Source organism: Carettochelys insculpta, chromosome 5 (genome assembly GCF_033958435.1).
Source record: "Carettochelys insculpta isolate YL-2023 chromosome 5, ASM3395843v1, whole genome shotgun sequence".
NCBI classification, from domain to species: Eukaryota; Metazoa; Chordata; order Testudines; family Carettochelyidae; genus Carettochelys; species Carettochelys insculpta.
In genome coordinates this window covers 28,346,962-28,360,718 of record NC_134141.1, presented here as the reverse complement: position 1 = coordinate 28,360,718, position 13,757 = coordinate 28,346,962, and the positions used below count along the sequence as shown (strand labels likewise).

At 43.3% G+C, this 13,757-nt stretch overlaps 1 protein-coding gene across 3 annotated transcripts in view; it reads right to left on the bottom strand.

The window, feature by feature from the left end:
* SLC1A1 (solute carrier family 1 member 1) overlaps positions 1 to 13,757 on the bottom strand; it is a 59,560-nt gene that overhangs the window by 13,757 nt on the left and 32,046 nt on the right. For 2 of the 3 annotated variants that reach the window (XM_074994853.1, XM_074994855.1), the window contains exons 3-7: positions 9,043 to 9,135; positions 7,081 to 7,195; positions 5,208 to 5,250; positions 3,255 to 3,347; positions 1,364 to 1,548 (exon numbers count right to left, since the gene is read on the bottom strand). In XM_074994853.1, the coding sequence (XP_074850954.1) occupies positions 1,364 to 1,548; positions 3,255 to 3,347; positions 5,208 to 5,250; positions 7,081 to 7,195; positions 9,043 to 9,135 (529 nt within the window). Of the gene's footprint in view, positions 1 to 1,363; positions 1,549 to 3,254; positions 3,348 to 5,207; positions 5,251 to 7,080; positions 7,196 to 9,042; positions 9,136 to 9,415; positions 9,652 to 13,757 lie in introns of those variants that run through there. The other variant, XM_074994854.1, reaches the window with a different exon arrangement.

Below are 13,757 nucleotides of genomic sequence, written 5' to 3'. Positions count from 1 at the left end.
TGTTGCGGGACGCGGATCGGCTACACGTGCCCTACTTCGATGTTCAACTTCGAAGTAGGGCGCTATTCCCATCCCCTCATGGGGTTAGCGGCTTCGACGTCTCGCCGCCTAACGTCGATGTTAACATCGAAATAGCGCCCAACACGTGTAGCCGTGACGGGCGCTATTTCGAAGTTAGTGCCGCTACTTCGAAGTAGCGTGCATGTGTAGACACGGCTCTAGAGAACAGAACTACCATCAGTGAACGCAAAAGCTATTGCTTTACAGCCTGATCATCTCTCGGTATGTCCAGATGAAATTTTACATGCTGACAGCCTGATCCTATACAATGGTATTGGCCGTGTCTACACTAGCCCCAAACTTCGAAATGGCCACGTAAATGGCCATTTCGAAGTTTACTAATGAAGTGCTGAAATGCATATTCAGCACTTCATTAGCATGCGGGCAGCTGCGGCACTTTGAAATTGATGTGCCAGGTGGCTCGTCCCGATGGGGCTCCTTTTCGAAAGGACCCCGCCTACTTCGAAGTCCCCTTATTCCCATGAGCTGATGGGAATAAGGGGACTTCGAAGTAGGCGGCGTCCTTTCGAAAAGGAGCCCCGTTGGAACGAGCTGTGCATCGGCGAGGCGCATCAATTTCAAAGTGCCGCGGTCGACCGCATGCTAAGGAAGTGCTGAATATGCATTTCAGCGCTTCATTAGTAAACTTCGAAATAGCCATTTGCGTGGCCATTTCGAAGTTTGGGGCTAGTGTAGACGTAGCCATTAGGGTGTAAAGTACACACTGGCATGAGCAGTGCTCCATTTCAGGTCACAGTAGTGAACACAGCAACGAAGGGTCCTGTGGCACCTTATAGACTAACAGAAAAGTTTTGAGCATGAGCTTTCGTGAGCACAGACTCACTTCATCAGATGCTGCGCCACACTCTCATTATCAAGTACTTGCAGGATCAAGCCCTAGAAAGGACTGATGAAGATTGTGGCCCTGATTGTGAAATCTGATAATGGTGCACTGAATAGGTGTGTTGTCAGGCTACAGGATTTTACTCCAATTTCAAGACCAAGACCTGTGTTTTGTAATCTGGTTTCCCTGTCCAAAATACATGTCATGTGATCTCACAAAGCCTATTAGTTTTGAGGATGAAGTTTTAAATTACACAACCACTTTGTGGAGTTCATATTCTAAACTGGTTCATATCACTGTTTGTTTTGAATTTGCAAGCCATTTATTAGACTCTTTTCTTTTAAAGTAGTTTGCTATGAGAAGTGATATAAAAATACAAACAGAGCATGATCATGCGTTCATTAAAGGTAATGGCAAATTTGCTTAAAAGAGGCAATATCAGGATATCACTGTACTCACCACATGATGATCTGTACAATTTTCATTGTAGTGTCATTCAGTGCATTGAAAAAGTCCACCAGAATTTGTCCCTTTTCTCCCATTTCCCCAATAACAATTCCAAAGACAAGGCAAAAGACAATCAAGCCCAGCACATTAATACCATCGGAATACGTGCCCACTATTTTGTAGTCTTTGGTTACGTTCTGTAGATTAAAACCAAGAAAAGTGTTACTGAACAGGAGCACTGTTTACTTTACATGAGTCCTGAAATGAAAACACATCTTAGATCTTTCACCGAAAAAATAAGGCACCTAATTCTTTGGTTTCACACTTGCAGCAGGGAGTATGTGTATCCATGGGGATTAAGGTGGCTTGAAGATGCATTTATGATCTTAAGGTTATTTAAGCAGGGGTGCTAGGACAATTTATATACTGGGGTCACTGAAAGCCATTGAACCAAACTGTAAACCCTGTGTATGATGGAAACCACTTCAAGCAACAGGGTGCTGGAAAACCTGGTCAAAAAGGGACTCTGTTGGTGCAGTTCAGCACTGCCAACTGGGCTGTTAAAAGTCCAGTCTTTAGCACAGCTGGGGCATGGGACTAAGACGCACTCTCTACCTGTCTAGCTCTGTGTGGCTACCAGAAGTAGCCATCAGGTTTCTGTGCCTCCCAGATGCAGGAGGGCTCTGTGTCCTGCTCTCACCCCAATGCCAGCTCTAAAGCATCCATTGACTGGAAACGGTGACCAATGAGACCTATGGGGACAGTGCCTGTGTGCATGAGGGCAGCGTGCAGCGCCTCCTTGTACCTACGGGTCGTAGGGACCTGTTTGCTGCTTTCTGGTAGCCACAATAAGCACCACCAGGACTCCAGAATCTCTCTTGAAGCTCAGTGTCCTGTGCCAACCCAGAGTCCTCTCCCACACCCAAACACCTCCCAGAGCCCACATCTTGCACCCCACTCACCCCAACACCCTGCCCCAGCCTTGAACTTCCTCCTGCATCCTAAACCCCTCATCCCTAGCCCCATGCTGCCCTCACTGCCCCCACACTCAACTCTGCCCTAGCCTGGAGTCCTGGCCTGCACCCCTCATCCCTACCCTCACCCCAGAGTTGGAACCCTCTGCCCCACAAACCCATTCCCCAACCCAGACCAAAGCCCTCTCCTATACCCTGAACCCCTCATTTTTGGTCCCATCTGGAGCCTGCACTCCCAGCCATAGGCCTCAACTGCTGACCCCTCATTCCTCACCCATCCCCAGAACCACCCGAGAACCTGCTCTAATTTACCCCTAGAAGTCTTCTAAGAGCCCAGTAAGCAGTGGAAGTGTTGGTAATGCTGCTAGACGACACTGGCCTTTGGACATGGTCCAGCAAATTCTCTTGTTTAGCACTGAGCAGGTCTTGAGGGTATTGGACGAGAGAGATTCAACCTGGACTACCATTTATCAGCATGCCATCAGTGTTCCCTGTAAGTTAAGTGCTTGGTCTGCCACCCAGGAGAGATACAGGTGCCACCCAGCTGATTAGCTCCCACAGCAGGGAGCGTGCATTTCTATTGGTGGTGCACATCTGTGCATGTCTGTACATTTTTAAAATGTACGTCACTCGTGGATGGAAAGAATTAGAACATTGCGCGCCGTCATGTCGTCACATGCTATTCTTTTCTTCCTTTCTGTGAAACCTACAGCTATTTTATTTGATTCTTTAACCTCTGTTGTACATTAGACACATAGCTTCAGTAAACCAAGTTTAAAGTTCATGGTCACATGAGATCACTGGATTATTTTTCCCTATCGTATATTATCTTATTTTTGTGCAAGATAAATGTCACCAGCTTTGCTCTTTGCTTCCTCCTCCAGATCATTAATATACTAAACAAACCATTTCAATAATAAAAACCGCACCTTCAAAGCCGCTGTTGTCATGACATCTGTAACCATGGTGCTGTTTTTTTCCAGTTCACTTGTAAGTGTCACTTCTTGACGTTTGGTTTTATACTGAAAGACGGGGGAAAATGGTAGCGTTATTTGGGAACACCAGAGAAATGGCAATGGCAAACCTACACAGTAATTTTGTGGAAACGATATATACAGTTCTGACGTCTGAGATTTTTGGCCAGAAATTACACAACATACGAAGTTTTAAAATGACTTCGAGCAATTGAGTTCCTCCATTTGAGACACTGGAAACTAATAAGCTGTGTCTACATAGCACTCCCTTTCTGGAAGGGGAATGCGAATGAGAGAGAATGAAAATGCAAATAAAGTGCAGATTTACACATCGCGTGCCTCGTGTGTATACATGTGCAATCATCCTTCCGCAAGAGGCTTTTCCAAAAGCAAAAACAGTGTGTAGATGGGGTTTCTTTGGGGAAAAAAAGCCCGTTTCCAAAAGAACCCTTCTTCCTGAAATGAATGCAGAAGAAGGGTTCTTTTGGAAATTGTTTTTGTTTTTGTTTGTTTTTTTTCTGAAGGAACCCAATCTACACAGATGTTTTTGCTTCTGGAAAAGCCTCTTCCAGAAGTGCAACTGTGTGAGAACATGTAAATGAGGCATGAGATATGTAAATTTGTGCTTCATCTGCATTTCTGATCTCACTTATTTGCATTCCCCTTCTGAAGGGGAGTACGGTGTAGAAACGGCCATACAGATACTAGGCTGCAAATTGTGTTCCCCACCCATTTGGTGCACAGTGGGGAATTTGTGCAGTTCTGTGGGGATGAAACAGGATTCCTGAATCCAACAAAAAGGATCTGCAATCAGTGGGTGTAATGGAGCAAATATTCAAAGGGGGAATTTCTGGCGAGAGGTTGGTTGTGAAGATGGAGCCAGAGCAACTAGTTAGCTCCAACAGAGAGAACAGTGTCTGAGTTGTTGGAGAACAAACACTACATGATGGAGATGCTGTAGCCATGAAGGTACCAATAGGTTCCTTCCTCTCTGCTCCTACAGAGAAGCCTTTCGTAAGACTGGTGCAAGGTGCAGGATTTGTCCCTTAAAATATACATACAAAATCGCTACTGCTATAAATGCCTATACATATTGAACACAGTATATTTTGCAGAGAAAGATTAACAGCTTTGCTTGGGAAAAGTTTAGGTCTGTAGTAGGTGAGCTTCAGAGTGCTGCAATAAATCTGATAAGCCACTGCCAAGGAAGACCTAAAAGGGGAAGCAGATGACCATCATGAGGTACAATAAATACATCTGCAAACTTTCTAAAAGGTCTTTTCCCCAATTTTAAATGTGAATGAAGCAGGTGTGGGACTGCTGGCTGGATGGTACTTTTTATCTTTGCTGTGACACCATTAAAAATCTTAGCTCTTCTAGGTCCCATTCTTTCTCATGAGAGATCTTTCAACTATAACGTGTTTATCATGTGGAAGAGACAGACAGACATCTGTTTCATCAACCTACAGAACATTTGAGAGAAATGTAACGGGTGTGTACAGGATGTGAAGGGGTACATGTGCAGATATCAATAGACAGAGGAAGATATTCTCAACATAATTGTAAGAACTGGGTAATCAGATGTTACCATTACAAAGGTCTCATATCGCTGAAGAGCAACCTTTTGCTCACATATTGCTTTGGTTGTTCTTCTAGATCCCAAAGCAGTTGATCTTGGAAGGGATGAAATAAATTTTTCTGAGACAGCAACAGAAGGTCTATTTCAGTGGAAAGGAAAATGAGATTTTTAACAATATAATTTTTTCCACTCGACCATTTGTCTCAATTCTATGCAACAACTGTCCTGACTTTTCCGTAACCTAATTCCCACTATATGGCAACTCAAGGGAAACACACTGGGAACCTGGGAATAAAAACTGCAACAACAACAAAAATATTTGGCCTTACCTGTTGAAAACAAGCTTGGACGAGGTTTTCTGGGAACATATTCCTGTTAAATAAATTAAAGGCTTCACAATGTTATGACATAGAAAAAACAATCAGTTATTTAGAAAGCAGAATGGGATGTATTGCTGTTGTACATAATTATGCTTCCCAAACAGTGGTGAATTTGTCACTGTCAGCTTTGAAGCACTGGCCAAGACAAAACTTGTTTATTCTAATATGGAATTTCAGGCTCTCTTCTCTACAGTCGGATACAGGATCCTTCAGGGTTGCCACTGAAATTACTGAATATCTTTGGGTATGTTTTGTGGGCCCACTGCACCCCCCAACGTCTATTCTGCCCTCTTGTTCCACCCCTTGCCACTCTGCACTGCCCATTGCCATATACCCTATATGCCTCCCCATACTCCTGTGACTTCTTGTGTCCTGGTGCCTTCTGTCATCCTTCATCCTCTTTGGGCCTCCTCTTGCCCCCATCCACCTACCTCCTGGCCCTTAGTACCTCCCCTCAGAGGCAGCCCTGGGTTAGACCCAGGCTAGACCCGCCCTGGTCATATCTTTTCCTTACTGAAAACTCCTAGTTTTTTTTAATCTCTGTTCATATGGAATGTTTTCAGTACTCATAATTTTTGTTGCCCTTCTCTGTACCTTTTCCAAATCCGATACATCTTTTTTGAAATGGAGTGATCAAATCTGCACACGGTATTCAATATGTATGTGTACCCTGGATTTATATAGAGCAATATAATATTTTCTGTGTTGTCATCTATCCTTTGCCTAATAAATCCTAAAAGTCTGTTAGTTTGTTTTTTTTAACGGTCACTATATATGGAGGAGATATTTTCAGACGAATAGCCACAACGCCACCAATATCCCTTTATTGATAGCTTCAGCTAATTTAGACACCCACCATTTTATTTCTATATTTGGGATTATATTTGTCATGTGCATTACTCTGGATTTCTCAACACTGAATTTCATTTGCCATTGTGTTGCCCAGTCATCCAGTTTTATGAAATTTTTTTTGTAAGTCTTTGCAGTCTGATGTAACTATTTTGAATAAATTTTGTACCATCTGCAAATTTTGTCAGATCAGCAAATTTATAAACTATCTGGTAAAAAAGGTAAGTAGTGAATAGGACTAGTCCCAGTGCAGACTCTTAGTTTACTTTAGTGACAAGCCTGTTATTATCTTAATCACCTCTGTTAACAAATAAAGGCCCTGCTGCAAAGGATGGGCTGCTCTCAGCTTCCAAATTCTTCACATATCACACTCAAAGTTATGTTGCAATAAAGAGCTCTAGCAGTGTATCCCTGGTACAAAATTTGAGATGGCTACAGCATCCCCCAGACCCTCTACATGGTGCCCTTCCTCCCTAGCCCATACAGCAGCCAGGCTTTGGACTTTTCCTCTCAACCTCCAGAATTTTTTGTTTTTAATCAAGAACAGGACTCTCCACCCCTACTCATTCTCCCCTGGTGCTTTCCTTTCCAGGCACAGAAATGCCTAGAGCAGCGAAGGGCAACTTAGGCAAGCAAGTAGGCCACATGAGTGGCCTTCCTTCATCTCAGTGGGCCGCAAGACTGTCATAGGCAGGATAGTGTCCCAGGACAGGGTAGTTTTGCTAACTGTGCTGCAAACCTAGAATCTGTGGGGTATGCTGACTGTACTGTAGCAGTGCTTTGATTGGATGCAGAGAGAGTGCATGACTCTCACAATCAGTGTTGTGTGACATCAACACACATCCCACTTCATGTACCCTTGCTTTACATGCATATAATTTTAGTAATAGTGGTATTATATGTTAAGCATTTTAATAATTACGCTTTATCATTTAGCTTTTTGACGCAACAGTATGAAAACTGAAACACTCACCTAATCAGATCTAACATAGCATCCACTGTTGTGACATCAGGAGTGCTGCCTGTTCTGTCAATTTCATCAGCTTTCTGAGACACCCCAGGTTTTATGGACACAACTAGCACAATCCCTGTAATCAAGGGAAACCCACTTAGCTAGAATCCTTAAAGAACACGTTCACCAGTAGAAGAGATCTGTGTGTTCAGTGGCAGCTCTATGATGCTGTTGATAGTGTCAGACCCCTTTGACATTATTCTTCATGTGTATTATTATTCAAAATAATATATATTTCATTAAGATCAATTACTTTAAGAGCAAATTGGTTCATTTTTCTTGTGACGCTTCCAAGATTTGGTCTAATTTTCCCCACACGGCTAGTTTGCAGTACAAGCTTTCATATGATAATATGATTATGTTGTGCAATGGAGCCACATAACTAAATTTACTTTTGTAAAGATAGCCTAGAGTATTAAGTTCACACAAGACTAGGTGTGAGAAACAGACAACTAAAAATATCTGTTAACATTAGGCCTGGTTTTGCTCACAACGAAATCAGAGACACAATTCCATTGACTTCAGTGGAATCAGGAATTCTTACTGTGCTGTAACAAAAGCTAAGCCCATGTACTGGTATTCCTTTTTGTTCAAAATAAACTAAGAAAAATAAATGAAATTGTAGCTCCAGAATTGTTCTACACCCCTGCAAAGAAATGACTTTTACTGTTATAAGTAGAACTAACTTTGTATAATGTCCCCTCAGGAAGGTGACCATATCTCCCTGTCCCAAATATGGGACAAGGAGATACAGGGGGAGGGATGACTCCTTCAATTCCTGGGCAGCTGGGAAGGAGGTGGCAGCTACTGGCACTCCCTGGGAGCCCTGGGGAAGCCGGCCGGCACTCCCTGGGAGCCCTGGGGAAGCCGGCCAGCACTCCCAAGGAGCCCCCAGGATGCAGCAGCTGCCCACGCTCTACCAGCTTCCCCAAGGCTGTGGGGCGGGGCCCAAATACAGGACAATGAGTCCCTTTTAAAAAAAAAAAAAAAAAGTTGGGAGGCCTTTTTGGCATCCCAAATAAGAGACTGTCCTGCCCAAGGCAGCATGGATGCTCACCAGGCCCCTCAGAAGCACATGTTCTAAGCAAGAGTTGGCAACTCTCATCTTATTCTGTATTTAATCTTAGTTGAAATTTATTCACTGGAAGTTCCCCACACACATGTAAACTACACAAGATGTTATCCTAAGTGGTTCAAGTCACAGGCCAAATTAATCCTGGTGTTGGATATCAGTGAAGTGATGCTAGGCTCATGCATCTACAATCTCTTCAACTTTTATGTGTCTTTTCATGTGCAAATAGGTCACTCTGGGAGCAAAATTCTGCCTATAAATAAGTTTGCACTCTTCCCATAAATGGGAGTTGTCTGGGCCCATCCTTTGATTTTGTGTTTGTTGACACTACAGTGAAGTTGGCAGATAAGAGGTTAATCACCTCCAGTGGGTCAGAAGAAGGATCAAAGATGCCTGGGTTGAGTGCAAGTAATTGCAAGGTGCTGGGGCTGGACTTGTATATAGAATTAGTAGACTACCTGACAGGGCTGTGCTGCAGGAAGGCAAGAGTCAGAATGGGAAACCCTCTGGGAAGGGGAAGGAGCTGAAGAAGAAAGCAGCACATTATCTCCCTCCCTGGGAGGTAAGTCACACTGTGTATTTGTACTTCTAGGACTGTGACTGAAACCAGTCTGAATTTATAACTTAGAATTTTCTTCAAAAAGCAATCTGCATTTATATTTGGCCTCCAAAAAGGCCAAATGCTATTCAGTCGATTGTCATGCTGATGATTAAACTTTATCGGTGCAGAGTCTCTGATCTTGCCCCAACTGAAATCCACAGCCAAACTCACATCAGGCCCTTAGATACTTTGCTGGATTCCTTTTATCTATTACAAGTTTGTCACAGGCCTCTGAGATAGATCTTATTACCTAGGATTACAGCGAAGACGGTAGTGCAGAAATAATATACAACTGCACGCAAGCCAATCCTCCCAGAAACGCTGGTATCCAGGGCAGCAACACCTGTGGGGGAAAAAAGGCATGAATGATTTTTAAAGAGTAAACATTCTATGTATATAAAGTGATTTATTTCTATGAAGGAGATAGTTCATCCTAAGTTCCTAAACAACTAGCAAGCGCCAAATACTAATTATATCCTGGAAAATTTTCTCCAACAGGCTTATTACAATGTTTGCTTGAGACACACTTTACGCACATGTGGGAAAGTGTTAAATGTTTTGCTGATTGGTTGAGGCAAGTGACTCATTACCCCACCTGAATATAATGGAAGTTTTCCACCAACCTGTTTGAATATTTTCTTTAAAAAGATCTCTGATTTGTAAGCTCTCATCACGAGGCTTCAGAAACAGCACCACTGAAAAGCACGATGGCAGTTCGTGCCAATTGGATTTGTTGTTTGTTTCCTTGACTGCATACTCATGTAAGAAACAATCCATTAGTTCTTCCATGGAGGTTTTTATTTGTAACCAGAAAAGCAAAACACTTATTTTCTGTTTAAAAATGAAAGCTTAAATTCTTCTGAAAAGTGCAGGGGAGGGTTGAGCTGATGCTAACACTGTGCTTAGATCTCTCACTGCCAGTAAGAGAGAACAGCTTTTGTTGGCACTGGAGCTGAGCAGAAATTCTCATGTGACGATTGTATTTGAAGCCAGCTTTAAGAAACATTAACGTCTGGCACTGACATATCAAATACCATGCTTTTGAGAGGGTTCTCTTGTGTGCAAAGAAATTCTGCATATAAGGTTTAACTATTTCAAATATTTGCAATCATGCTCACGTACCTCAAATTCTATAACCAGGGTACATATGTAAAACAAACACCAAAACAGACTGTGCAACTCAATAATCTATAACCACAGCCAGTTAATAACTCACTACTGTTATACCTCTGTGATCCCCTTATGTTTGTACTGATCAGTATATTTGGTCAGGTTCTCAGAAGCTGGTTTGTTTTCCTTCACACTAGAAAAGAAATGACTTACTCAAGATGTTTAACTTCAGTAAAGTGAGTGAGTATGAGAACAAAGATTTTCAAATTCAAAAATCTGACAAAAACCTCACATATGAAACCCTACTCATAAAAGGGTTGGGCAAATGTATTCTACAAATATGATAATAGCAGCTTGAGCATCAGGTGTTTAGATAACACCCTAATAGTACTGTTCAACTGTTTTCCAAAATGCATGAAAAACAACTTAAAAAAAAAACCATTGAGATTCTCTTAGGATGTTGTTTTCCTGTCATAGACTTTAAGGTCAGAAGGGACGCTTGTTATCAAGTAGTCTAGTCTGACCTCCTGCACATTGCAAACCACAGAACCTCACCCACCTATTCCATAACAGACCCACAACCACCTCATTGCTTGTCAGAATGTTATGTTATTTCAGTAGTTGAGAGAACACAGAAGATATAGGTCAGGGGTCTTCAACCTGTGGCACCAGAGCGACATGTGGCTCTTTAAGGACTACTTCGGGGCTCCCAATGCTATAATTACAAAGTTAAAAAAACTGATTATTTTCGATAAACGGTGAATATCTAAAAGCCCCAAAATGAACATCTCATATCTAAATAGCAAATAATATGTGATCTCGAAACATTGGATAACTCCCTCTAGTGTCCTCCTAAGAGAGAGAGAAGGTTTAGGAGTAAAAGTCAGGAAGACAGCAGCACAAACACACACACAAAGTATGAGGTAACAGGATGTATAAAAAGGTTTGTGAACATCCTGCTGTAAACATGTATTGCATTACCAATCGTTGTGTGTGTGCTGCCCTTAAAATAGGGGTTACAAAAAGTATGGTTTGACGTTGTTAAGGACCATCTTGTATTCACATGCATTGTGGCTCCTGAATTATTACGTTTTTCACCAAATTCGACAAAAATGGCTCTTCTTGCTATTTTGGTTGCTGACCCCTGATCTAGGCTATGTACAAGAAGAAAATATGTGTGAAGAAAATAATCTCCCTGGGCACAGTAAAAAGCCCTACTTATATTGCAAATGGACAGAGCCCCTTTTACAACATTTTCAGGGCATCAACAGAAAAAAAACAGCACCAGAGTTCGTGCTGATTGTTACCACAAAGATGCAATCTCACCAGAAAAGCAAATGTGCATGGAAACCAGACAATCAGTTTTTTTACTTTTCATGGCAGGAAGTTGTTATAATACATAGAATAGCTTGGGGGGAATTGGCACTGCCACTCTCCGTGCTTGGACATTGTAATTAAAAATGCTCCTGAGATATTTGTGATAATGAATTCTATATTTGCTTGTGTATAATAAAGTAACTTTGGTTTCCAGAATTGTCAATTCCACACCTTCAACAAACGATAAATTCACTTACAAGATTTTTCAAGTCACATTAAAAAAAAAAAAAAGCAAATGGGAAGATTGTTAAAAGACAAATCATATTTGTCTTTTACTCAAGTAATCATCAAGTTTAGAAAACTATGCACTTTGTATTGAACCCTGTCCAAGCTGGAGAGTGTTTGGGTCAAGTGGAGTGTTGGGACTGTTGAGCAAACCACAGGCTTGTGGATATAAGGGTACAGGAGTTCAGGTTGCAGTGTATGAGGGGCTCAGTGTAGTGGGGTTGGGAGTATGACGGGCTCAGGACACAGATTTGCAGTGTGTGGGTTGTGCAGTAGTGTTGTGGCAGAAGACTGGGGATGTGTGAGGATCAGGACGGGGGGTTATGATAGGCTCAGGTTTGAGATGTGTGTGGGAATGCAGGGGTGTTATGATGCTGTGGCCAGAGGCGGGGTTTGGCCCTGATTGGAGTCCTGTTGTCCAAGTTTCATTTTGAAATAAAATATGTCCAACACAAACATTTCAGCATTGCTTTTATTTGGGGGTGGGGGGGACCTGTTTTGGGTCAGAGGTCACTGACCCGCAGAAAAATAAATCAGGGACCACACAAGTGAGATGCAAAAAAAAGCCTCTAAGTCCCCACAAGCCCCACTGATGTGGCCCCAACTGAGACACCTCCCTCCCCTGGCACCCCAGTCCCAATGGGGGGAGGATAAGTAGGACTGAGGTTCAAGGCCTCAGGCCAGATTAATTCTTCTGGGGTTCCAGGGTTATTGGAATTTGTGAGCCCCCCCTACACTCTGAGGTGGGGCCAAAAATTAGGGATGCAGTGTGCAGGACAGGGCTGCCAATGAGTGGGACAGGGATTAGGTGCAGAATCTGGGTGGAAAATAGCATACAGGAGCAAGCTGGGTGTAGGTGTCTGGCTGGGAAGTAGGGGGCAGAGGGCAAGGTGCTGGTGGGCCCTGGGCAGGGTACTCATGGGGGTCTGGGCAGGGGGCAGCGTACTTGTGGGAGGTCCGGGCACAGTACTCGTGGAGGTCTGGGTAAGGGGAGGGGACAGCTCAGCTGGTACCTGAGGATCCTGCAGTTGCATGCCAGGTTCGGGTTCTCAGGAAGTGTGTGTGCTGCTTCCCCTCCCCAAGCAGCCGGCATGTTTCCTGAAAAGCCAGGTCTGTTGCCCACTGGTGACTTCCTTCCGCCTGCTGCCTTCCTGCACAGGGGGCGAGGGGGAGTGGGAGTTCTGGGTCTGCGACAACTCCAATTGCTCAGGCAGCACCCAGCTGCCGTGGGGAGTGAGGAGCAGGGCACACCCTGCATGAGCAGTTGGAGCTAGCATGGACTTCGGGCTCCTATTCCCCTTTGGTCCCCTCGTGCAGGAAGGCAGAAGGCCGAAGGAAGTTGCCAGCAGGCAAGAGACCTGGCTTTTCAGGAAAAGTGCTGGCTGTTTGGGAAAGAAGTGCTTCCTGAGACACTGTTGGTGTGCAGCTATAGGACCTCCCCCACCACCAAGCACCTCAGGAAGCTGGAGCTACCTCCATTTTTGCAGGAGGTAATGCCAGCAAAGGCTCTTTCTTAGGGTGGGGGGGGAATTGATGGAGGGTACTGGGTCGCCTTGTGTCTCCCTCCCCCACCCCTGAATTTCTTCATGCCCCTCCAGGACGGCATGCTCCCAAGTTTGGGAACCTATGAAATAGTATGCATCATATTTGTAAATTATGCTATCTTGCAGGTTGACTTGAAGTGGAATGTGACTTTGTGTGCTAAAAAATGGCCTGTTTTCAACATTTTTGAGGGAAAAGCCCAACTGATTAGAAAAGTATTTTAAAAGGGAAATTAATGTGGAAATATGGAATACAAAACTGAGTCAGACTTTCAACATAGCAGAGAAGATTTTGCTGTACATTGAGCCTGCATAACAGGAGCATGGAAATAAGGTGCAATGACTATGCCTGTTGTAAAGCAATGCCCTGGGCAGCATGCAGTTGCCATGATAGTGTGCCTCTGCATATAATACGGGCTATACAATTTGCACTAAGATGTTGAGGTAGGTTTTCTGGCACATCTGAGAGTGAGTGGAATCTCAGCATTCATTACATTGGTTTTTGCTTGTGCTAGCATTAGACTCAAAAATGAGATCCATTCTAGCTATGCAATCAAGAATACTGTCAGTTAGAAATAAGCAGCAAAAGATTATTTTGGGGAGTATAAAAACGACACTTCAATGTTTGTCATTTGCTCTGACAACTCATGAAAACCAAATTCACTTGCTAATTGACTTTTTAAAAAGTATTGACAGAACATTTGAAGGGTAA